The 25,235-nt window shown below is 38.7% G+C and overlaps 1 protein-coding gene and 1 long non-coding RNA gene across 5 annotated transcripts in view; both read left to right on the top strand.

The window, feature by feature from the left end:
• The window catches only part of LOC135430158 (uncharacterized), a 142,551-nt gene that overhangs the window by 103,467 nt on the left and 13,849 nt on the right, over positions 1 to 25,235 (top strand). The gene's annotated exons all lie outside the window — the stretch shown is intronic.
• LOC135430159 (leucine-rich repeat transmembrane neuronal protein 3) lies at positions 43 to 17,433 on the top strand. Of its 2 annotated transcripts, none has more exons than XM_064684713.1 (6): positions 43 to 205; positions 8,650 to 9,183; positions 16,245 to 16,432; positions 16,490 to 16,584; positions 16,674 to 16,786; positions 16,850 to 17,433. In XM_064684713.1, exons 1-6 carry the CDS (start codon positions 50 to 52, stop codon positions 17,279 to 17,281), a joined length of 1,518 nt encoding a protein of 505 aa, XP_064540783.1. In that variant the 5' UTR covers positions 43 to 49; the 3' UTR covers positions 17,282 to 17,433. The 2 variants fall into 2 exon arrangements, with proteins under 2 accessions (XP_064540783.1, XP_064540784.1); XM_064684714.1 differs by lacking the exon at positions 43 to 205 and adding an exon at positions 624 to 784.

Here is a 25,235-nt window from a genome sequence, read left to right as displayed (position 1 = left end):
CATTTTCTGATTCTGTGTTGCAATGTTTTATTGTAAGTGTGTGGTAAATATGTTTTTGTTCTGTTTCCTGAATCAGAGCCAACTTCAGTGCAGTAGCGACGGCTATATATACTTCTTGTGTGAACAGTTTGTCAAAATATTGTGTTTTCCAAAATATCAGATTCAGCATTTACGAACTTCTCTATTCTCACATATCTGCAAAACTGTAAGCCAAATGGCGCAAAAGTCTATAAGGGCATTATATCTTTGGTGTGCCGAAAATGTCCTTACTTTTCGTTTCATTTACAATTCGTAGCTAAGCTGTATGCTCGCATGAGTTAAAAATAGAGAGTGCGGCTCCAATGTTTGTACATATGTACATATGTACATATGAACCAGGACTTAAAATTAAATTTCAATTCTTGACGTATGCGAGGAGTAAAAGGGAAAATTAGCTGTTTAAATATACATACATAAATGTGCATAGCTTTCCAAACTATTCAATTAAACATTGAAAACGTATCGTTACCTGTTGCTGATAACGTGTGATTGTGCCCTTTACGCGCACAAACTGATAAGATTAGATACCTTTTGGGAAATAAGCCTCAAAATGAAAACTTTACTTGTTAGTCAGTTATATACAATTGCTCTTGTTGAATAAACGGTGTTAATCTTAAAATTAACAATGAAGAACGTTTTAGACATATTTTATATCTTAACAGTGCTCTTTTTAATATTAAATTTGGGATTTGCAATACCTGGATCTGAAAAGGGAGAAACAAAACCAAAAGACACACTCAAAAAAGTAAGATTGAAGGATTTTAATGTAAAAACCTATTCATATATGGTATATACGTACATATGTACATATATGCATTTATCTTTCACGACCGCTATACCACTCATATATATGTATGTATGTACATACATATATGTATGTCATGCGATCAATGTTCACGGTACATTTTTAAATATTTTTCGATTTTATATTTATATATGTACATATTTATCGTAACGTGTATAACCTTTACAAATATGACTTAGATATAGATCATGATTCTAGTTACATATATTATATGTACATACATATGTACATGTATATACATACATATATTTATACCATGAGTTACTAAAAAAATTTCGATGTGAGTCATTCATTGAGTGAATAAAATGAATCATATTTTTTTTTAATAACTTGTTACCTTTAAAAAATTTTAAAATGTGCTATAATGGTTTTCTGAAAATATGCTTAACGGCCCTCGAATTACTGGAAAAGGACCGTAAAAACACCCGGCATCGTGAATATTTCAAAAATTGTGATTCTAACAAGTCAAGTCAAGTCCGACGTAGTAAATGACATACATATATTGCGAGGTGTCGATAATTGACCCCATTCAGTGTGGGTCAAAATCGTAACAAGCTGCAAAATTGTTGCAAAGGACAAATAAGACAAACATCCCAAAAGACAAAAGTTCGCCGCTACCCCAATCCAGTTATTTAATGGGGAAATTATTCATTCGATATCTACTCAAATGCTGATAAATACTTCCTTTGGCTGCCTTTGAACAATCTCAGCATCGCGAACAATCTCAGAAGTAAATGGGACACTTTTACAGATAACTACTCGTATCATTAAACCAAACGAAATTTACTTTGGTCTATGTTAAACAAATTATATGGGATACGAGATGGTAGAAGATATAAAACAAGTAAGAGGTTCTAGTCGGGAGCTCCCGTCTAGGGGATACCCTGAACCTTCTTTTTCCAACACCAAATGCAGCTACCCAACAGCCACACCAATTATTGAGTCTTAATGAGAAAAAAAATCAATTATAATAGCAGCACAGAAAACAATACAATCGCAATTGCAATGCTGTTGATATAATTCAAAGAAGACGCGCATGAATGTGTGTGTGTGTACATGTATACAGAAATTCTTAGAATTTGCGCAGCAGCTATGCTGCTAACACGTGCGCACATAACCTTTGTGTTTCTTAAACGATCTTAATGAAATTTTCGACAGTACATCTTATTGATCCATAGAATATTTGTATTCTCAAAAAGTCAATTGCATATAAATTGTGGCTATACAAGTTGGATTATTAACTTGATTTGTAGCTTTGTGGTATAAAATGAATGATACTTGATATATGTATATATACTATCCTAGAAGCTACATGTCAAGTTTGGTGACTCTAGCTCATATTTACCAAAATTGCTCAAATTTACTCGATCATTTTAAAATCTCTATATACCTACATATGTTAAAGCACTAACCAAATAGCATATAGACTGGAAAACAGTATAATTGACGGGGACAAGCGTTTTAAGTGCGGCTGGTCCAAAGTCGCCTTCGTTTTTGTTCGGGTTCGAGACATGCCCGCATGCTCTCACAGCAAGAAAGTAAGAATACATATGACCTGTGTCGTAGAACGGCATCGCTGTCTTTTTATTTGCTCATTCTACAGGAAACTGCTTTGGCTTACTCTCATCCATATGATTTGTGGGATAGAACGGCATCGCTGTTTTTTATCTCGCACCCACTACAGGAAACTTCTTTGGCTTACTCTCAGTGCTCTTTCAATTTGTCTATGTACCGTTTAAATGTTTGTGTGTGTATGTGTCCGCACAAGCAAAAATGCCCACAAATTCAATTTTCTTCAATAGTCGGTGGGGACGAGTAATATGAAATAATGAAAGAGTTTGCCAAGTCGATGCGAAATTCTTTCATTTTAGCTCGTTCTTGTTGGAAAGGGTACCTAAGCGTTGGCATGTGTGTATTTAAAAGTTTTTGGACTTGCTATTCACGCATACTTGCATATTTTGTATATGAATAGCAGCATTTATTCGCTTGTGTGCCTGTTGGTCCCTGCCTGCCTGTCCGATGCAAATTTTACAATATTTTGGGATTTCTGCATTTCGAGCTCTACACACACACATAAAGACACAAATGTGTGTGAATGGGCAGATCATGGGCGTAAAATAAAATATCATTTTTGGCACGCGTTTGACGCGCGCCCTTCTTTTTTATGATTTTGGGTTTGAATTGATGAATGAATGTTGACCCCTTATTACCTGCAGCAGCCCGTTGGGCCGAAAGGGTAAACGCTTGGCAAGCACGTGCACTTGCATATGTACACAGGTCAAGTGACTGATCACTTAAATAATTTTATGACCAGCGGTTATTTGTTCAACAATTAAAATCTTCAATTATATATTTATTGTATTAATGATTTTATTGACTTATCAAATTCAAGCTATCAAATTTATATATGTATATACTGAATTATAATCGTAAAAAAGCAAAAACAGAGGAATACTTCCCATCTACATATGTATGTATATGAAAAACGTTTGGCAAATAATAGAATCTTATAGAACTGGAGAATCTAATGATAGCGACCGCGTCGGCCAATATAAATGTGGTAGGCCCTACAATATTTTTTTACAGGTAGAAGTGTGAGTCAATTAATGAGCTACATAGCTAGTGTTATGGTTTCAGCAAGCAATGACTTGAATGAAACTTTAATAAATTTTCCTAAGCCTAAGTATAGTTCTAAGGAGAAACTTGTTTCCGAGTCGAGCTCGCCGGTGTAATTTTACAATTACCAGAAAACATCGTTTTCAGAAAACATTAGTTTTATGATTGTCAATTTAGGTATTTCGAGCAGACACAGTCGGGGCAGCCAAAACAACTATACATAAAGAAACTCATTCGCCAAGAAGAGACTGACATTAACTTATACATGTTGGCTGCACAAAATAAAAGTTAAAAGACCATATGCACAACATATTGCGAAAAATGCGAAATTCAAAGACAATATTTGGTCGGACAACATACACCAATTAACACGTATAAGGTTCATGCGCACAAGTAGATACATATGTACATACATACAATCAATGTGAATTGTGCAATAATCAAAACTATCGTTGCTATCTCTTTTTGTTTTGGGCTCCAGCCTATGATTCAAGCTACTGCACTCTTTTAACTTACTGTTGTTGTTTGAAGAACTAAAATTCTATGAAATGTCACGTCATAATTTATGATGTTGACGCGCCTTTGATTTGAATGTCATGGCCTTCTGGCATTCAAATTTGTTACCTACTTGCGCCGTGTTCTGCAACGCAAGATTTGTACGCTCTGCGTTTTTGAAGTTGCAAGTGATTTGTAAATGGTAAATGAGCTTGATTTTTATATCCTAAATCCATAATAAATACATATATTCTTGATCAGCATCAACAGCAGAGTCGATCTAGCCATATCCGTTTGTCCGTATGTATGAACGCAAGGATCTCGGAACCTATAAGAGCTCGAGACTTGAAATTTTAGCTGTAGGTCTTCATAGTGCCCGCACAGATCGATTTTGCTTCTGATATTCGACAACTAGCCCCGTTTCCAAGTAATCGATTAAAATCGATATCGAAATCCTATTTTTTGAGCAATTTTGGCAAATAATATGAGCTAGAGTCACCAAACTTGACATGTAGCTTCTAAAATAGCATATGTATATCAAGCATCTTTTATTTTATACCTATCGCCTGTTGGAAGAAGAGGGTTCAGGGTATCCCGTAGTCGGGAGCTCCCGACTAGAACCTCTTACTTGTTATGTTTGATTTACCGTCAACTTTAAAACCGTATTAAAAGCTTAAGGTATCCACAAAAAACAAGTTCAAGGCTTTATATGAGAGTTCGCGGAGGAAGAGCCTTTGCCCCTCTCCAAATCATTATCAAATGCATAATTATCTCTTGCTCGATTTCCTTTAACTTAAAAAAAAATTTAGAAAAAGTTTCCTACCCGTACCGGATTTGAACTCGCAGCTCTATTCAACACTCACAGCCATACAAAGAATTCGGTTTCGTTAAAAAATAACTAAATTAGCCGCACATATACGGAGCACAGAGACTCTTGCAAATTGCGCTAGTCGTCACAAACACACGTCCTGCGAATATGTATAAAAATACAAATAAATATATACATATATATAATAATAACCTCGGAGTTTCTCAACCGATTTATATAAAATGTTCAGTTGCAGATCTTATTATAATATAGAATATTAGTATATTTTTTTAAGAAACAACAGCGTTACAATTATAGCCTATATCGATGTGTGGCTCCAAAGTTTCCATATATTTATTTATTTCATTTATAACTGTGTGGTGTTTGCAGGGGGTGTCGATAGCCATAAAATAAAGTATATTTTATCAGTATGTACTATTCCCGAAGCTGCATATTAGGTTTGGTGTCTCTAGCTTTTAAAAACCCCAATTTGGCTATCGATTTGTAGTGATAACTTTAGAACAGGCAAGTTATCGATTATCGGAAACAAACTCGTACTGTGATGGCACTAAGAGGACCTACTTTACAAATTTCAACTCCCTAGCTCTAATAGATTCAGAGACTGTCGCCTAATTCTGCAATTAAATCTTTAAGACCATCTTTTCTACCGAGAGAGTATTGTATTATAATTTGCCAATTACTTAAGAAGTCTTATGGTCTCTCCGACAGTTGAGTGAAACGCAAGTGCTATTTAATTATTTCAAAGTGATCTACGATTTAACATCGGCTAGTGATAAACAAACTTTCTGAAGCCACGCTTCACGTTTTGCATAATGCTGTTACAGCATTGCCGGCAACAATAATCTCTAAAAAAGAAAATTAGCTTGAATTAAAAAAATAAATTAACTTTCGCAAGGTCAATAAGACGCAGAGCAGGTGGCTGCAGCTGCCTGTGCGTGCGTTTGCTTACGTTCTTGCAGTGCAGCCTTATCAAGCAGCATAGGACCCTCTATTTTTTAGACTTTTTGGGACCGTTGCGGTAAATTTGCAATTAACAATACCTCTCAGCATGGACACGCATAATAAGTATATAACTTGGCCCCATCGTATATCTCCAAAATGAGACATACAGAAGTTTGAGAACCCACCAAAGTCTGTCCGTAGTCAAGATAAGCACTGACAGAGGGGAATTGGACCAAAGCCAATTTTGAGTTCCTAATAATGAACCTAGGACAAAAGTTTATTACGGGAGGAAACTGGAATGCGAAGCACAGGCTATGGAGAAACAACAGAGCCTGTACGCGATGTTTTGGCAACCGCAAATGCTACTTATTACGCGTACAACTCGCAACGCACTCCTAGCACCCTAGACCTAGACCTGTAACAGCCAAAGAGATTTAGGGCTGAACTCCACAACTCAATCAACCTCAACATGATTCTGAAATCCCCCGAAGACATCGAGGGCGCAGTCGATAATTTCGATAATTCGAAAGAATATTAATGGCTGGATGGCGTTAAGCGCATCTTACCAAGGCATCAGTTCGGATTATGAAAACGGCATGGGTCACCGTATCTGGAACGACGGTGTACCCGACAACACTGCAACAACCCGATAAGTTTAACCTCCCTTGTTCGCCGACGACACAGCAATCATTTCCAAAGTCAGCTGTGTATACCAGACTACTGCCAAGCTGCAAGAATACTTGCAAGAGTTCATGGCGTGGGCATCCAAGTGGCGAATTGCCATCAACAGGCAATAGTCGATATGCTCAACGTACGCCATCCACAGAGACACGTCGCCAGGAGTGTTTCTCCAAGGCAACCTCCTTGAGCATAAACACGAACATCGCTACCTTGGAGTCCATCTTGATCTCAGGCTAATTGGAACAAACACATCTTAACAGTATGCCATAATCTACAGCAAAATTTAAAAAATATGGTGCGGCTCATAAAAGAAAACTAGCTCCTCTTAGCAACTAGGTTCTGCCAAAGACAATATGAACACTAAGATGAGTAACACCCATACATTTGAACTCGACGCTTTTCCCATTTTAAACGACTCGCCAGCCGACTGGTTCTTCGCTCCCTAGAAGCCAAACAAACGAATTCCGAATTCGCGGTTTGTTAATGCTGACACTAGCAACGGAGTTAGGCGCCAACTTGCCTTCAGCAAACCTGATCGATGGTGCTCTGAGTCTTCGAGCGAAAAAAGTTTTATACTTACGATCGACGCATTGTTACTTTTGTTTTATTCATGATATGCATGCTTTATATGAATAAATAGGGTAATACCCTAGATACTATTAAGAAATTTGTAAGACATATTTAAGTGTTATATAATATTATCATAAAGAGCACTTTGTGAAAAAACTATCTTCAAGAAATTGATTTTACTTTTATTTTTGCACAGTGAGTGCTGGAGAGAAGTTCTAGTCTCAGACAATTGCGTGCAAGCACATACATATGTTTGTATATGTGTATTATGCATGCATTCATGAAAATGTGAAAATATGTGTTGTTATTCACTGCACTGGTTTTGCTGCCAAAGAAATAAATTTTGCTAGTTTTCTAGGGCTAACCATAACCTTTCCCGCAAAATAATATCAACAAATTGGCTAAAAAAAACTATTAAAGACTTTCAAGCTTTCCTTTGAATCAGATATATCTTCATATTTTAAAAATATATCTTTAAAAATTACACTTCATAAAAAGTATGGCAAGTCTGATATATATAATTATAGACGGAAAATATAATTTCCGTTATCTTTTATTTATTTGAAACAATAATTACGTCCACTTCGGTTGTTTCATCTGCTAAGCACGGCTTTAATAAAAAAAGTTAACTACGACCAATTTTCTTGAATTTATTTTTTTCTTAATAATACTTTTTCTTTAAAAAATGCAACTCTTGACAAATACACTTATTTTATTTAAAGCATTTGACTTTGTCTACAGTGGCTAGTTGGCCGACGGTGGTGTATTTTCTCATATTTTTAGGGTAGGACACAGAGAGTTTAAGTGAACTGTCTTAAAACACATTCGCGATACTGCATGTACAGGTAGTATGTATTTCGGAATCAGCCTAGGGACACTAAGGCCACTAAGAATGTCTTGACCAAAACAGGCATTTATTAGTTTCACTATGCTCCTCACACATGAACGAAATCTTAATACCACTGCATTATATAGCTGCTATGGGAATGATCAGTCGAAAATTAGCTTCCATAGGAAAAACTGTTTATGATGCAAATATTTTGCTCCTTACAACTAAGCCAAATTTGTAAAGCATCAGAATACTAAATCATATATCAGTGAAAATTTGAAGTGAAAAAACGTGTTAAATATCGGCGTTTTAAATATCTTATTTAAAATAACTAATACTTTTATCTGTTTTCCTTCACAGTTTTTTTTTCGCATTGCTAGTGCGTTTTTGTATGCCGCTTTACATATGTTTAACTAAAGACAGCCTCTTTAGTGTACAATCGATAATCTATAATTTGAACTCACGCGCTCGCCCTCGCGCCTATTTTTTATATTCAGCCGCATGTTAGTGTTGCTTACGCTTTTAATTACTTCTTATTTCTGTGTTTATTCTATTCTTTCTCTTGACTGCGTTAATTACAGAAGTAGTAGTTTTCAAATAAATAAGCATGCCACGTTGGCTTACAGAGCGATGCCATTGCCCAACGTAATAGTTTGCACCACAGTTTCTACTCGTGTAAGGAGATTGAAGGCGAAATGCAGTCGTTTATGCGTCAGACTAGGACTGGTTTTTGGGGTATGATCTTAAAGTTAAGAGTATAATTTAGTATATTGCAGTTTTAAGTTCTCAATGCATACAAAATACAAAGCTTTTATTTTCATTAATCTCATCTCTTTATTACAGGTGGAGCTGCTACAAAATAGAGTATGCAATAAATGTAATTGCGATTCAGAAATTAGTCTTATTGATTGCACAAATAAGCTGAATGAGTGGTTTTCTGAAAATGAATGGGAAATCATTCAAAACGAGACACTTATATTTGAGACTATTAAAATGGAACACAATAATTATACGTCTATTCCTATTCTTCCAACCTACGGCGTAAAGAATCTGTATTTGGGATATAACCAAATATCGTCGATTACAATTGGAGCTTTTCAAAATTTAACAGAGCTTTCCAGGCTTGATTTGTCAAATAACAAATTAACTTCAAAGAACTTACTGCCTGATGTTTTCAAAGGACCATTTTCAGAACAGGATTTTGAGCCGCTAAAAAACTTAAAGTCGCTAAATTTGGGATACAATCTCTTACATTTCTTAAATGATGATTTGTTTGAACATCTGCCAAATCTTGAAGAGCTTATTTTGTGCTCTAATACTTTTCAAGTGATCGATAAACTTACGGAAACTGCACTCTCTGGATTGTCTGCATTGAAGGTATGTAAAATATTGGCTATTTTGACGCTATTTATATTAGTCCGGTATCAGCAATTTTTTTAGCAAGATTTTCTATTTCATAAAAAAACAGTAAGAGGCTCTAGTGGGTGTCTAGTTCCCGACTAGGGGATACTCTCTTCCATATGATTTGTGCGATAAATATCTCAAATATCTTCCCTTTGGAATGGACGAGTAATATGAAATAATGAAAGGGTTTGCCACGTCGATGCGAAACTCTTGCATTTTAGCTCGTTATTGTTGGAAAGTAAGCCAAGCAATTTCCTGTAGTGTAACCGATCAAAAGACATCATATGTATATCTTACTCGTTCTTTGGACCAGATGCACCGATTTTTTTTGTGCCCACTTTGCTTACGCGGCATGTCCCATCTATATGTTCTTTGGTTAGTGGTCTAGCTCTTATAACTTACGAGACTTTCGCAAAATATAGGATTTGGATATCGATTTTTATCTATTGCTTGGAAACGGGATAAGCTCGTCCTGCCCGGGTAAAAGTTGGAGATACGTTTTAGATATCAAGTCTGTATCTGAGATCTTTGCGTTCATACATACGAACAGACGGACATGGCTAGATCTTTCTGCCTGTTACATACATTTGCACAAATACCCCTTATACTTACACATTTTTAATGGGTTCAGGATATAAAAACGGGGTTCCTTAAATAACATTGCAGATATGTGATAATAGTGAAGCTCGTTACTTATGAGATAAAAAAAAGTTAAAAATTGTTTCTTACGAAAGCATATTTTTCAACCGTCTATATAATACATGTTTGTTTGAAAAAAAAATATTCACCGATCGTGATATTTAATACTGTGGTCCGATGTATAATGGAAGCAAAGAGTAACCAATAAATGATCGAGATATTCTTAATTTGTTTTTTAATTTTCGACTAATATTCTCTGCGGTAGATAGTTGTTATTATGGTCCGACAACAGACAACAGATAGACGGACGGTACGACGATAACCTTAAAAATAAAAAATTATTTAAGATGTGTATAATCATCGGGATCTCAGAAGCTCCAACTATCTTTTCTATATATCAAATACTTGTTGGCTGGCTCGAGGTCCGGGTTTGTTAAAACAGAGAGTGAAATAATTTTATTTAATGTTTTGCTTCCAATATATTTCGGTTGCACATCGCCCAGCCGTCTTCAGGGCGTCTGGGCTTTTTGACGTGAGATATATATAAAAGTGTTTTATGATGAATTCTTAACATCCGATTAATAAAACATATTTTCATTCCGCCCATGAACGGCAGCCGTCCTCGGTTTAAAGATAAAAATAAGAGTAAGGACGCTGCTTGTCATGGTTTCTTTCGGTTAAGTTTTGTTTTTGTTTTTTCTTTCCCTTCTGCACTTTCTATAAACACATAGTAATAAAATGTGGGAAATCTGATTAGCCAAGAACTGTTTTGAGGAAACCGTTGATCATCAAGCGGATCCGTTTGGGGATTTCTAAGCTACAATTCTATGCTTAGCAATGGTCTCGATTTTAGTTCGGAGTGTAGAGCACTAATGTTTAAAAGATTCCTTAGCCGAAGATCATGACAGACTTGAGTCTAGGCAGAAACAACAGGTTTGTCCCAGTAATCAGTTGGCTTATGCCTCTGCTATTTAGGACTTTGATGGTTGCGCCCTTGAAAATTAGCGCAAATGATAATAATGATTGTGCTGCTGACAGCGAAGTCAAATTCACAGACAGCAAAGGTCAGCGCGACGCTATAGGCTACCTTGTTACTGTATATCAATATTTTTAATACTACTACACTTACATTGGTAAGAGACGACATGCCAGTTCTTTCTTATCTACGCTGTCCAAAATAAGAGCGGTAATTACATTTATTTTTAGCTAATGGTATGTTTTTTGCTTTTTATGTTTTTGCTAAAATGATTTTATATAAATTTTGGTTCTCTTTATCATCTGTTTTGTGAATTATTTCCAAAGACCTTGTGAGTTCGTTAAGTCGTGTCCTAGCTTTATTATTTATTTCAGTGTGTCTGTTTTCTGATATAATTAGTTGCCCTGCCGAATCTTAATCGTTTTTAGTCGTCAATGTCAGAGTGCCGAATATTACTTTTAGTGCGCTTCCCAGCATGTTTATGCTGCGACCGTGTCTGACCCTTTACTTTCGGTGTTGCTATTAATGTTTCTGATTGCCCGAGGTCTGCGTTGAGTAATTTTTCCTATGTTCTATGGTACGGAGCTTAAAAATATGTTCTTTTTTTAACGGTCCGTTTTTTATGCCCTGAACCCATTAAAAATTGGTAAAAGGGGTATAATGTATTTGTGCAATTGTATGTAACTTGATCTTGAGCCGTCTGTCTGTCCGTCCGTATGTATGAACGCAAGGATCTCAGAACCTATAGGAGCTAGAGACTTCAAATTTGGTATGTAGGTCCTCCTAGTGCCCGCGCAGTAAGAGCGTATTTCATATAATCGATAGCTTGCCCCGTTTCCAAGTAATCGATAAAAATTAATATCGATATCCTGTTTTTGGAGCAAATGGGGTAAATAATAAGAGCTAGAGCCACCAAACTTGACAAGTATCTTCTAGAATATATATATATATATATCGAGTATCTTTCATTTTATAGCTATCGCCACCTCTCCGCTATTACCTCATAGCTATAAATCAAGTAAATAAGCCAATTTATGCTGCCCACCAATATAAGCCACAATTAAAATACAATAAGATATACTGTTAAAATGTCATTTAGATCGTTTAAGAAACACAGAAGTTATTAAAGAAAACATGTTTTGGCTGGCCTCGAGTTTGGGGCAGCAAGCGCAAATCGCGAGAATTTCTGTTTACATGTACACACACACATTCATGCGCGTCTTCTTTGAATTCTATTAAGAGGATTGCATTTACGATTGTATTGTTTGATGTGCTGCTATTTTACTCTGTTTTTTCTCATTTAGACTCAATAATTGGTTCGTCTGTTGAGTAGAGGCGGCAGTAAGTAATACGGTCAGTTGCGAGTTTAAACCCTAACGAGGGAACTTTTTTTTTTAATTTTGATTTATTAGTACTAAAGCAAACGAGCGCGTGGGGCGAGCTGCATTTGGTGTTTATAGAAGAGGATTCAGGGTATCCCCTAGTCGGGAGCTCCCGACTTACTTTTTTTTTATACTCTTGGCCCATGAAATATGGGTGAAAAGGGAATAATGTTTTTGTGCAAATATATGCACTGGCAGAAGGAAGCATCTCCGACCCCATAAAGTATATACATTCTTGGTGACCATCAACAGCCGAGTCGATCTAGCCATGTCCGTTTGTTCGCTTATTTGTTCGTATGTGTGAACGCAAGTAACCTATAAGAGCTAGAGACTTGAAATTCGGAATGTAGGTACGAGTACGAGTACGAGTTTATTTTCGATAATCGATAACTTGACTCGAGTATGAGTTTCTTTTCGATAATCGATAGCTTGTCTGTTTCCAAGCAATCGATAAAAATCGATATCATTATCCTGTTTTTTTTTTAGCAAATCTTGTAAATAATTAGAGCTAGACTCACCAAACCTAATATGGATTATAGTTTCTAGAATACTTTATAGATATTAGTTATCGTTCATTTTATAACAGCTAAAAATCCAGTAAATAAACCAATTTAAACTACCAAGCTATTTAAGACACAATTTTAATGCAGTCGAATTTTTTTACAACATATAAATACTCTATAGCACAATAAGATCTACTGCTGATAGTTTTACCAAGATCGGTTAAGAAACACAGAAGTTATTAAAGAAAATGTCTTTTGGCTGGCCTCGTGCTTGCGGCATCTAGCGCAAATTGCAAGGATTTCTGTGTACATGTACACACACACATTCAACTCTATTTAACTCTATTTACCGCATTGCAATTGCGATTGTATAGTTTTCTGTTCTGTATGTATGTATATGATTAATTTGGTTTTTTTAGCAGCGATAAGTTATTGGTTTGGCTGTTGGGTAGAGGCGGCGGCAACAGCGGGTCTGTTACGAGTTCGACACGTATCGAAAGAACTATTTTTTTTTTTGGTAGAATAGGGTTCAGTTTATCTCCTGCTCGGGACCTCCCGACTAGAGCCTCTTATTTGGTTTCTTGTCCCGATGTGTTTTTCTTAATTTGTGTGGTAAGGTCTACAGGCTACGAATGTATGGATGTTATCGGCTCTTTTTTGGTCCCAATATATTGTCCTATTATAATCTACGTTTGCAAGGAGGATAATATTGATAGTATCGGTTGAATGTTTTTCATTGCCACATTAAATTCTTTTCGTTTTCGAAAACAGATTTATTAATTTTAAGTTCAGAGCTTTATTGTCTATGATTACACGTGAAGGAATATCTTCCACTGCAAATTTAGAAAACTTGCTGACGCAGGAATTATTTCTCATCCGCGGAATACAAGTAACATGAAGTATTTCGTCATCGTTTGTTTGGTAGAGCGACGGACGATAATATTTTCCCATGGCGCATACCCTACAATTAACAGCTATTTCCGTTCTAACCGATTCATTATGGAGTAGAAATAATGTCGTTGACTATATGTCACGTTCACTTGATCAGCGCGATGAGCACGGTTATGCTCCGTTGGTGAAATTTCCAATAGTTTTATCTATGAAAATATTTTTAAAGTATTTGAATGTGGTCGTAGGGAATGCTTTAACCAACTTATGCTGGGACAGGCATCTCTCAATGTACTGCGTTGAATACGTCCGTTTTCCCAACGTCTTGTTACGTTTATAAAAGAATGTTTAGGTCGGAAAATTGAATGGCAATCCTAATGTTTCTTTAAAAATTAAGTTTATATTTAATAATCATATCTTCCTCAATTACTTTTTTGTTTCTAAGGCAGCCTAGCGGTATTTCTAAAATCTCTAAGAGTTTCGTTTGTGAAAAATCGGCAGGACTTGGTCACTGGGCAATAAGAACTAAGAGGATTGAACAATGAAACCTCTAAATGTAAATGATATGCATATGGTCTAGCATGCTATCTAAAAAGTCGTGATTTGCTGAAGGCAAAAGGTAATTTTTGCGGTGAATAAGGATCAATAGATGTTTGATAAATTTAAATAACCCATCACAATAAATATGTTATTATCTCGTACATGACTGTAAACTTCTTTAATATAAGTTCTATCTTGTATATAAGCTTAAATATCAGGATATGGAGCTAGGAGCATGTGATAGGAAACTTTAACTGAGATATCTCTCAACTTCAGTAGGCGCAGTAAATTAGAAAAGGTGCTGGCTGGGGCGTGGCCTTAACGGCACCCAACACCTTGAGTTTGTCGAGTTGTCTATACACATTAAAATTCTTCGAAAAATACTTCGCAGTCAGATATGGTTGAATTTAACCATGTTTCTGAATGCGATTATTTTCAAATCAAAGAAAGTGCCAGCCAAAAAAAAATATTAAGAGAATGGAAGTAATGACATTTTGATAATGAATAGGAGTAAGTCAGAAAATAAATTTAATTTTTATGGAAGAAACCTCAAGTTTAATAATTTAATAATTTCGAGTTGCTTTAAAAATATGAACTTTGTTGCATTAAATTTAATGGCACTTTAACCTGTTCTGCTTCTGTTTGACTGCAATGTTTGTATTTCTTGCTTCAGAATGATTAATAATTGCACAATAAGTGGCTGCTTTTGACACCGACAATTATATTAGTTTTGATGCCATTAAAATACTGAACAAATTAGGAATTAATATTATTGTTTAGTGCTACCAAATGAACTGCACAATTTTGTTAAAAAACTGTTGACTACAAATACAAAATACAATGGACAAAAATTGAGTAAAAGATCAACAATATTTAAAAAAAACGAAGGCTTTAATGAAATTGTTTTTTAATTTAATTACACATTTGAGATAACTGCCCCATTTTTCAAGTTCCTATCAAGTCCGCTTCAAATCAGTTTTCAACGATTTTTATTAAATGTAATCAGAAGTGTTTCACACTTTCACTCTTGAATAAAAGATGTGGGTCCCAGGCTACCTCGTAAAAAAATGAATGAAATTGACTTCAACTTTTAGTTCTTTATTTGATATACATAAGTTTATGGTGGAGCGGGCCCCAGATAGGTGTGTCGATTGTCGTCAGTTTTGTTAATGACAAAATCATGATCTTTTACCATCAGATTCCAATGCATCGCTTTTTAAGTAGTGTTTTGTGTTGCAAACCTTTGTGTTGCAACCGTTGGAATTCATTTTTCAAAAAATGTTTTTTAATTATTCGAATGAATTTAATTACCAATTAAATGCAATTTAATAATTTAAAATAAATTATTAAACAATTAGTTTAATGGAAAGTTCAAAAAATAAAAATTCATTTAAAAAAAGCGAATTGCGTGGGTTCTAGGAGGACCTTCCTTCAAAATTTCAAGTCTTTAGGGCTTATAGGTTATGAGATCGACGGATTAATGCTGATCAAGAACATATTTTTTTCTCTTTCTGGGGTCGGTTATGCTTCCTTCTGTCAGTAACATACATTTGTACAAAACCATTATACCCTTTTTACTTATTTTCAACTGTAGGCAACCATGACATAATCAAGCCGTTAAACTCACCGGGTCCTGATAGTACACTTCATCTTTCCCTGGCTTATGGAAGAATCGTGTTTTATTCCACTTCGTTCTTCAAAATGTTTGCTATTCCTAAGGACTTGGAGAGAGTCGCAATTTTTGACTGCAACATTTATACAGCTTTATTATTTCATCACATTCTGTCCCCACTTACCTCTTTGACTATGCTGCCTAAATAATTGATAAGTTTACAATTCAATTTCAGACTAGAATTGTAATAGGTAATATATTTATTTGTTGATTAATAACTGGCAAAATTGGCATTCTGTCAGCAGATTACCGCCAACTTCCTTAACAAATTGATGACTCTTTTTATTTTGCATGTAGGGCTCTTTCGAAAACAATTTGTATACCCTGAACCAATTTATTAAATTATACTTTCATCGTAAAAAACTATTAGTTAGAAGCAAATAAGCTAAACACAAAACAGTTTAATATATATAGATGTTTATTTTGATTTCAAGGTTTTAGATATGTCGTACATGGAACTAAAAACATTGCCTGAAACAATTTTTCACGGACCTCGAGGACTGGAAACTTTAATAGCATCAGGAAATCTATTTAATCAAGTACCTAAAGCTCTTTCGTATGCGAAGAACTTAAAGCGCCTTGTTTTAGATGAGAATCCTATCACGAACTTGGAAGGAGAAAAGTAGGCACTCTTTAAAGCTGTATTGTTGAGATTAAATTTTATTCTATTGCTTTTTAGTGTTTTTCCTGCGATGACATACTTAAAATACCTTAGTATTTCATATATGCCCGAACTGTACAAAATTGGACCAGGTGCACTGAATAACCTACAAAGTAAGAACATTCATGCAAGAAGCATACCAAATTATATAATTATATAAATATACCAAAAACACAATTTTCCTTTGTTATATTTTCAAAAGATCTAACAGAATTAATTTTAAGTGATGACAAGATGCTAACAGAAATCGATGAACATGCTTTAGCAAAGAATGTTACTGGGGCAAACTTTTTGGACTATCCCCCGCTTGAAAAGGTAAAGTAAAGAAATAATATTTTTTTAAATTATATATCGTTAACTGGTTTTATTTTATGACAGCTTTATTTAAATAACTGCAATCTTACAGCAATACCAAGAAATTTAATTGTTCGCTGGGATAAACTTAACGTAATAGATCTTCGATTTAACCCATGGAATTGCGATGCCTCTAACGAGTTTATGATAAACTACTTAATTCAAAGAGTTAACAACAGCACGCCACTTCTAGCAACAAATGTTAAATGTGAGCTTCCACAACAGTTGAAAGGCGTAGAAGTTTTAAATGTTGCACATGACAAATTATTAGGATCTCCACACAATGGCAGTCTGGTCTGGATTGTCATAATAGTTTGCGTTCTCTTAGCAGTGCCCATTACTTTAACTGGAGTAGTATTTTATAGACGAGGTTATTGCCGCTTCGCTCAGAAAGATGAGACAGCTAAAAGGGCATTATATAGTCGAGCAAACTTTAACGAAGATTTTCATATATAATAAATTAGTTATTTGAATGAGCAAAAATATATATGTTTTGTTTATAATTAAGAAATAAAAATTTTGTAAGCCCTTTTCTAATTTATAAAGCCTGTAAATTGTATTGTATTATATTGTATTGTATATTAATATAAAGCAAGTACCTGTATTTAGGTCATATGAGACTACACCGTCACTTTTTCGACGTGATTGTCGGTGCACATACTTAAAGCGATTATACAAATGGACCTCAAATGTCAAGGGTGTGCTTATCAATCTTCTAAAAGAGCACCTACTATGAGCTGACTTAGTTAAGATTGAAGAAGCCATCCTGGGAAAGCAGATACCGATATGTTACTTTGCGCCCTCTCCGACATCGAAATGAAGCAGTCTAACGCATATTTTGTGTCCCTTTTACGAATCACCAGGCTTATCGATCGAGCGGGATGGTTATCTTCATTCGTTGTCCCGGCAACAGAGTGACTCAGAAGCCAAACTCGCATAACTGGCGTGTTGTGATACACCGTCAGTGGCTTTTGCGGCCATTGAATGACTAGAAAGTTGCGGATGCTGCCGGCCGATATATGACGGACAAGGCGCAAAGTCGACGATTTTAGAATGTCAGGTTCCCTTATATTATAAGAAATTGTGTTATATTTTCTTGACTAAAATAGCCTCTGTATACTAATGCTTTACATCACTATTATTTACGAGATGAATTGAACTCTTTGCGACTCTAATGTTGGCTAATCAATTCCATTTAAATTGTTTAAAGTGTAGGTTTATGACCTTCAATCATACTAGGCCTTATCGTGTTAGCTATACAATCGACAATAATCCTTTACATAATGTAATAACAGTTAATGACCTAGACGTAATTATAACCTGAACCCATTGAAAATGGGTAAAAAGGGTATAATGTATTTTTGCAAATGTATGTAACAGGCAGTAATAAAAATAAATTTAAAAAAAAGCACAGAAAACTAAACAATGCTGTTGATAGAATTCAATAAAGACGGTCATGAATGTGTGTGTGTACATACAGAAATTCTGGCACTTTGCGGTAACTCCCTCAAACACGATGCCAGCAAAAACACATTTTCTTAAATAACTTTTGTGTTTCTTAACCGTTTTTTGATGAAATTTTCAACGTTTTCGATCTTATTGGGCTATAGAATATTTGCATATTCTCCAAAGTGAAATGCATTAAAATTAAAATTGTGGCTTTAATTGGTGGGCACTATGAATTGGTTTATTTGCTTGACATGTAGCTTCTACAATAGTATATATATGTAGCAAGTATCTTTCATTTTATATATATCGCCACCTCCCAGCAACTACCGCATAGCTATAACTCAAGTACATAAACCTATTTCTATGTCCTACCAATTTAAGCCAAAATTTTAATTTAATTGTCATCTTAAGATCTACTGTTGAACATTTCATCAAAATTATTTAAGAAACACAACATTTATTAAGGGAAACGTGTTTTAGCTACCCACGTACTTGGGCAGCTAGCGGAAATTGCAAGAACTGCTATACATTTTAACAAAAACACTCCGCAGTCCAGCCGGGTAGACTAGGACGACGAACTCCAGTTCGGACACTTGGCCTATGATGCTGACACTGCGTTATATCGACCAGCAACCTCGTTTGAGCTGCCCGTAGTATGGGACCCCACACGAGGCGCAAGCGCAGAGCCTCTTGCTCTAAGAATCGATTGTTTTTAGTTTTAGTTTCTATTTTGATATACACCAGAGCGCGTCCGCCTGTTAGAATAAACGACTCGTTCCGTAACCGGTCCTATCTCTTATTATCTGCTAACGCGGATCAAGTGGGAACAGTAGACCACACTACTGCTAACGCGAAGTAAAAGTCTAATTGGCGACAAACTGTTCAAAAAAAAGCCCAACCAAAACGCTAACGTACGTAAGTAAAAGTAAAATAAAGACACATATAATTTGTCAAAGAATAACTTAACACAACTGTAAAACTAAGTAAAAAAAAACAACAACAAAAAAAAAACGCAAAAGCTATGCAGGCTGCGACAAGTGCAGCGCACACATAAAACTTGACACTACAGCCGCAGGAGCGAAGACCAAGACATCTGCGATAGCAGGTCAACCAAAATTCATAGAAAACAAACAGAGAAGGGACTGGAACACTCGTAATTCTAAGAAGAAACATGTAAGTTAGATATTCAGTTTTGAATTTAAAAAAAAAAATTCGGTAACATAGATCTAATTTAAAAAGAAAAATATAAATAAACTAAAAAAAAAAAGGAAACAAGGTGAGGTGGATACTAAGTGCAGCCCCCCACAGTTTTGGATCCACGGAAAGGAGCCGTTGGCGGGGCGACTAATCATTTTTATTAGTTTATAAGTATCAATTGTATTAGGTTAAGATCGTTGTTTAGAAAGAGGCAAGGAGCCGTCATTGTTGTGATTGATTAAGTTAACATTATTAAGTTAAGAGGCAAGGAACCGTCAATATTATAATTAGTTAATGATATTATTCAATTAAGAGGCACGGAGCCGCCAATATTATAATTAATTAATAATACTACAATTAAAGAGGCGAGGAGCCACCAATATTATAATTAATTAAAGAGGCAAGGAGCCGTTAAGTAAATTAGGGGCAAGAAGCCACTTAGCCAGCAAGGGTCTAGCTTAAGTTTGAATTTAACCGCCGGCCGCCGCAGCAACCGTGCATTGTCGATCGGTTGCTCACCACCGTCTTCGAGAGCGCAACTTCAATTCAGCGGCGAAGAGCGAAAGCTCCGAGGCGAAGTTGCGAAAGCTCGCGGCGAAGTTGAGCGGCCGAGGCAAGCGCATGGCTCGCTGGCGACCGTGCCGGCACTTTGGACCGACATTAAGGGTGAGTAGACGTGCGTCGCGAGGAGAAAATCACAGAGTGCATAGCGGAGCGCTAGGGCTCCAAAACAGTGCGGCAGGGCCTTAGTTTATGAAGTACAGTAGGATATTGTTAAACAATAAGTGAATAAAAGTGCATATGCCGTGATTAACGAAAGAAACTTGCTAGTTCTTTATTCTCCGGTAACCCGGTTTGTTCTAACATCGGAATTAGCCGATGTTCACCCTAACCTTGAGTGGGAGCATGTGGTACGGGATTGTAGCCCGGAGTGGGTATTACTAGTTAGCTGTTAGGGAGTGTAGTTGGTACGAGGCCACGGCCCGATAGTGCAGGCGTGTAGAAGTAGAGCTAGGGATGGTTTGGTCAAGGTACCCACTTCCCCTCCCCCTTAAACCCTCTTTCCCAGCGAATTTATAAATGTCTTGTAACTCGCTGGACCTGGTAAGACTGAAAGTCGTACCCCGGCCAGTAGCTTCTTTAAAAGTGGCGCCCGAGCAGGGACGTAGAGGCGTTAAGGGGCGTGGCATGTCGGTGGATTAAAGCCCCGCAAGCGTGCCCAAATAGGTATTTTCGAAAAAAAAAAAAGGAGTTGTATACAGGGTATTTTTAGTCGGGCATACCCTAGAGTGTGGGTACCCTAGAGAATAATAAGAGAATAATAATATAGTATATGGGCGAAGTATAAAACTAGGGTATTCGGTAGTCGAGTATACCCTAGCGAACATTTTTATACGCTGTGTTAGGCAAGGGCAGAAAAATGAAGACCTGAAAAATTTAAGCGACGAAAAGTTGTGCAAAAATCTAGCACGCAAAGCAAAGAGCCGAAAACATAACGGTCGGTCATAAAAGTACAGTGCGCGCGCGCAAGACGGGCGACGCCGAGACCACGCTTGCACACGGGTGCACAAACGCGCGGCGCAGTGGACATCGGCGTCGAAGGGCCGTTAAGGCGTCGCAACAGCTACTGTACAGGACGAATTCAACCCACGCGCGGTGAAAAGTTGAATTCGTCAGTACAGTTGGCGAAGGCAGTGAGGACGGATACATTTAATAGTAAATACGAACCAAGTGAATAAAAAGAACAAACAAGCAATAAACAAGTCAAATAAACGCGGGTTAATAGTGAGAAGAACATCAAGAGGATCTTTTATTTTTGTTATTTTTATTTTTTTGTGAAGTGTTCGTAGATAATAAAAGTAAATAAATACAAATAAATAAATTAAAATACAAATAAATAAAAAAAAATAAATGAAAATAATAAGAATAAATAAGTATAAATAAAAAAAAACAATAATAAATAGAGGAAAACAATAGGGCAAAGACCAAAGTGAGGAATGACCCAAACTTAAAAGAACATTAAGTGCATTTTGTTGTTTTATTTTATTGTTCGTTTTGTTGAAGTGGTCAAAATAAGATAAAGAGAAAAGGGATTAAGAAAAAAAAAGGGGAATGAACTAATAAGAAACAAACAAAAGTGGATAACAAGATCGGCATAAAAGTGACAAAAACACCAACTTAAAATAGAATAAATAAAGAGACCGACGGAACTCCTGATGCAGGAAGGGCGAGAAACAGCGACGCCGACTACCGAGAAAGGGATATAATATAAGAAACCCCAAGATGGAGGCAGGTGAGTGCCAAAACCCGGGGGTAGGCGTACGTTAGATTCACCAGCGGCGCAAAGAGGAGCTAGTGGTGATCGCCCAGGAGTTTGGGCTGGAAAAGGAGGGGCGCGTGGAGGAGCAGCGTAAGCGACTGTCCGCCATTCATCTGAGATTTGGGCTCGGCTTGCCGAGCTAGAATCTCAGTACGCTAAAACTCTTGAGCCGCCATCCTGGGGCGTCCCACCCGACTTAGGCGGGCGGCCACGTCAAAAGTCGGAGCCCGACCTTAGGAGCTCCCAGTTGTACGGGCGTTTGCAGGCGCCCACCCCGAGCTTATCCGTATCGGGTGTGGAGGAGGCTCCTGCTTTCGGTAGAAACGAAGACCGCCGCAGTCAACACAGAACCGGGTAGTGGTCCCTACCATTCTAGACCATACCGTCAATCGGAGGCGAGGTCACTCCCCAATGTTCCGGAATAAGTTCGGAAGTGGGGCATGAGGTATGATGGCCGCTCCGACCTCCTTGGGTTCCTAGAGGACCTCGAGGAGCACGCCATCACCTATGGCATTGCCCTCGACCGAATGCCAGGGCAATGAGCGAGGTGTTCTGCGACAGGGCTGCTCGTTGGTTCTTCAGCAGTGGGCTAAGGGATGTGCCGTGGTCTGTGTTTAGGAGGGGTTTCCTAGAGTTTTTTCTACCTCCACGTTACTTCGAAAGGCTTGAGGACGAAATCTGGTCCCGTAGGCAACGCGTAGGCGGAGAGTTCAAGGAGTACTCGATAGAGCTTAGGGCTCTTATGCATCACGCCAGATACGAATACAGGCTTTATGTTCGACGGCAGGATTTCTCTACCCTATCCCAGCTAACTCAGCTGGCTGTGGAGTACGAGACAGTCGTGAGGCAGAGGGACCGGGTATGATCGCGGCGAGCATGTCGTAGGTGCGGGCAAGAGGGGCACTTTGCTAGGGAATGTCCCAATGCCTACGTATTATTTTGTTGGGTATGTGGAGGCCGGGTCAGAAGTAGCCAGGGGGCAATGGCGTCGCCCGGGCCAGGATCAGGTCGGCGCCGATAAATGCGGGACGCAGAAGTAGGACACCCACTGAAGGTGGACGGTGGCCGGATCGTCGCTACGGTAGAGATTGGCGGGCGAACGATGCCTGCTACCATCGATACAGGGGCCGCTCCCAGCTTCATGAGTGAAGATTGCGTACGCAAGTGGGCGATTTGGGGGAGAGTGGAGGACATACATGCGCGCATTCGCCTGGCAGATGGGTCCACCCTAGAGTTAGGAAAGGCCTTGAGATTAGACGTGAGCCTAGCGGGAAAGACGATCAGCATGGTGATGCTCGTCATGCCCTCAATGTTAAACCATGTCATCCTAGGTATGGATTTCCTGAGTGCAATGGGAACTACCATACGCTGCGGCCAGGCGGAATTGATCCTAGAAACAGTGACGACTCCGGTCGTGGGGCCAGGAACGAATGAGGAGACAAAGAAAGGCCTCACAGGTCATGAGAGGGGAGCACCTGCTCGGCAGCAGAAAAAGGATACCAAGAGGGGACCGAACGAAGGCCTCACAGGTCATGAGAGGGGAGCACCTGCTCGGCAGCAGAAAGAAGATACCAAGAGGGGACCGAAAGAAGGCCTCCCAGATCATGGAAAGGGAGCACCTGCTCGGCAACCGACGGAAAAGGTAATGAAAAAGGAAGATCGAAAGTCTGAAGAAACCAAGAGGCGGCGCGTAGAGCTGCAAAGGCAGATCTACGCTGGCTACGGAAGCGGCACGGCGGAAACGTGCCAGGGAAAGGACGGAGTAGGAGCAATGGCTAGAATCCACACGGACACAGGGGGCCAGGAGCGACTGCCAGAGTCGATCCAAGAAGAAGACTGGCGAGTGGCGCATGTGCATCGACTACCGACAATTCAATGCACATTCCATTCCGGATGCTTATCCTGTGCCCCGAATTAATCACATCCTGGAACGGTTGCGTCACGCCCGGTTCATCTCCACTTTGGATTTAAAGCACGGGTACTGGCAGATACCAATGGCAGCCGAAAGTCGGGAATGTACGGCGTTCACGGTCCCTGGAAGAGGTCTTTTCCAATGGCGGGTGATCCCATTTGGCTTACATTTGGCGTGTGCGACATTTCAGCGAGCCTTGGATACGGTAATAGGGCCGGAGATGGAGCCTCATGCATTCGCCTACCTAGACGACATCGTGGTAATAAGAGCGACGAAAGAACAGCATGTAGAGAATTTGAGGGAGGTATTCCGCCGGTTAAGGGCGGCCAATCTCAGGCCAAATAGAAAGAAGTGCAGCTTCTTCAGGGAGAGGTTGGTTTATCTGGGACATGTCATTTGCGGGGAAGGAATACGTACCGATCCAGAGAAGGTGGAGGCGATACGTAACCTGAGGGCCCCGACAAATTGTAAGGAATTGCGGCAGTGTCTTGGGATGGTGTCATGGTACAGGCGCTTCGTTCCCAACTTCGCGACTCAGGTACAGCCGCTCACAGCGCTCTTAAAGAAGGGGCAGAAAGAAAAATGGGATCATGAACAGGGGAGGCATTACGCTAATTAAAAGATAGCTTGACGACTGCCCCGGTGTTGGCTTGTGCAGACTTTTCCGTCAAATTCGTTCTGCAGGCTGACGCGAGTGAGTATGGCCTCGGCGCAGTGCTAACACAGACGATAGAGGGACAGGAGCGAGTGATAACGTACGCGAGCCTGAAGTTACTAAAAGCAGACGTGAACTATTCCGCCACCGAGAAAGAGTGCCTGGCAATTGTATGGTCGATCCGGAAGCTGCGTTGCTACCTAGAGGGGTACCGGTTCGACGTAATAACGGACCATCTGGCACTCAAATGGCTCAACTCGATCGAGAGCCCATCAGGAATAATCGCGCGATGGGCATTGAAACTGCAACAGTTCCAATTTGACGTCCACTATCGTCGAGGGAAGTTCAACGTCGTGGCCGATGCACTATCAAGGCATCCTCTAGAGACCTGTCAGCAAGCAGTGGTGGCCGAGGCCCCCTGCAAATGGGTCGCGAGTATGCGTACTAGGATTGCCGATGAGCCAGCCAAGTTTCCGGACTACGTAGAAGAAAATGGGCAGCTATACAGGCATCTGGGCCACCGGACGGACGACGAGGACTATATTCCCTGGAAGCTAGGTGTGGCTAGTGGTGAGCGGCAGAGGGAACTCTCGTCGGGCCCCTACCCCGGTCGAGACATGGCAACACGATGCTACTAGTGTTCCATGACGCTTTCTCGAAGTGGGTGGAATTGGCCCAGTATACTGCCCCGTACTGTCCACAAGAGAATCCCACTGAGAGGACCAACCGAACCGTAAAGACCATGACCCTGGTAAAGCCAGGCGAACGGAAGAAAAGGGTGGCCAACGTTTCTCAGCTGAAGCCATTCCATATAGAGACGACTGATGAGGAAGGGGAAAGCACAGGACCGATGAAAACCCACGAGTGGGCGAGGGGT

This window comes from Drosophila montana, unplaced genomic scaffold, assembly GCF_035044405.1.
Source record: "Drosophila montana isolate Dmon_TW-CO22-7 unplaced genomic scaffold, ASM3504440v1 contig_2956_1, whole genome shotgun sequence".
NCBI lineage: Eukaryota > Metazoa > Arthropoda > Insecta > Diptera > Drosophilidae > Drosophila > Drosophila montana.
The sequence above is the reverse complement of the archived record's forward strand: the minus strand, read 5'-3'. Positions and strand labels throughout refer to the sequence as shown.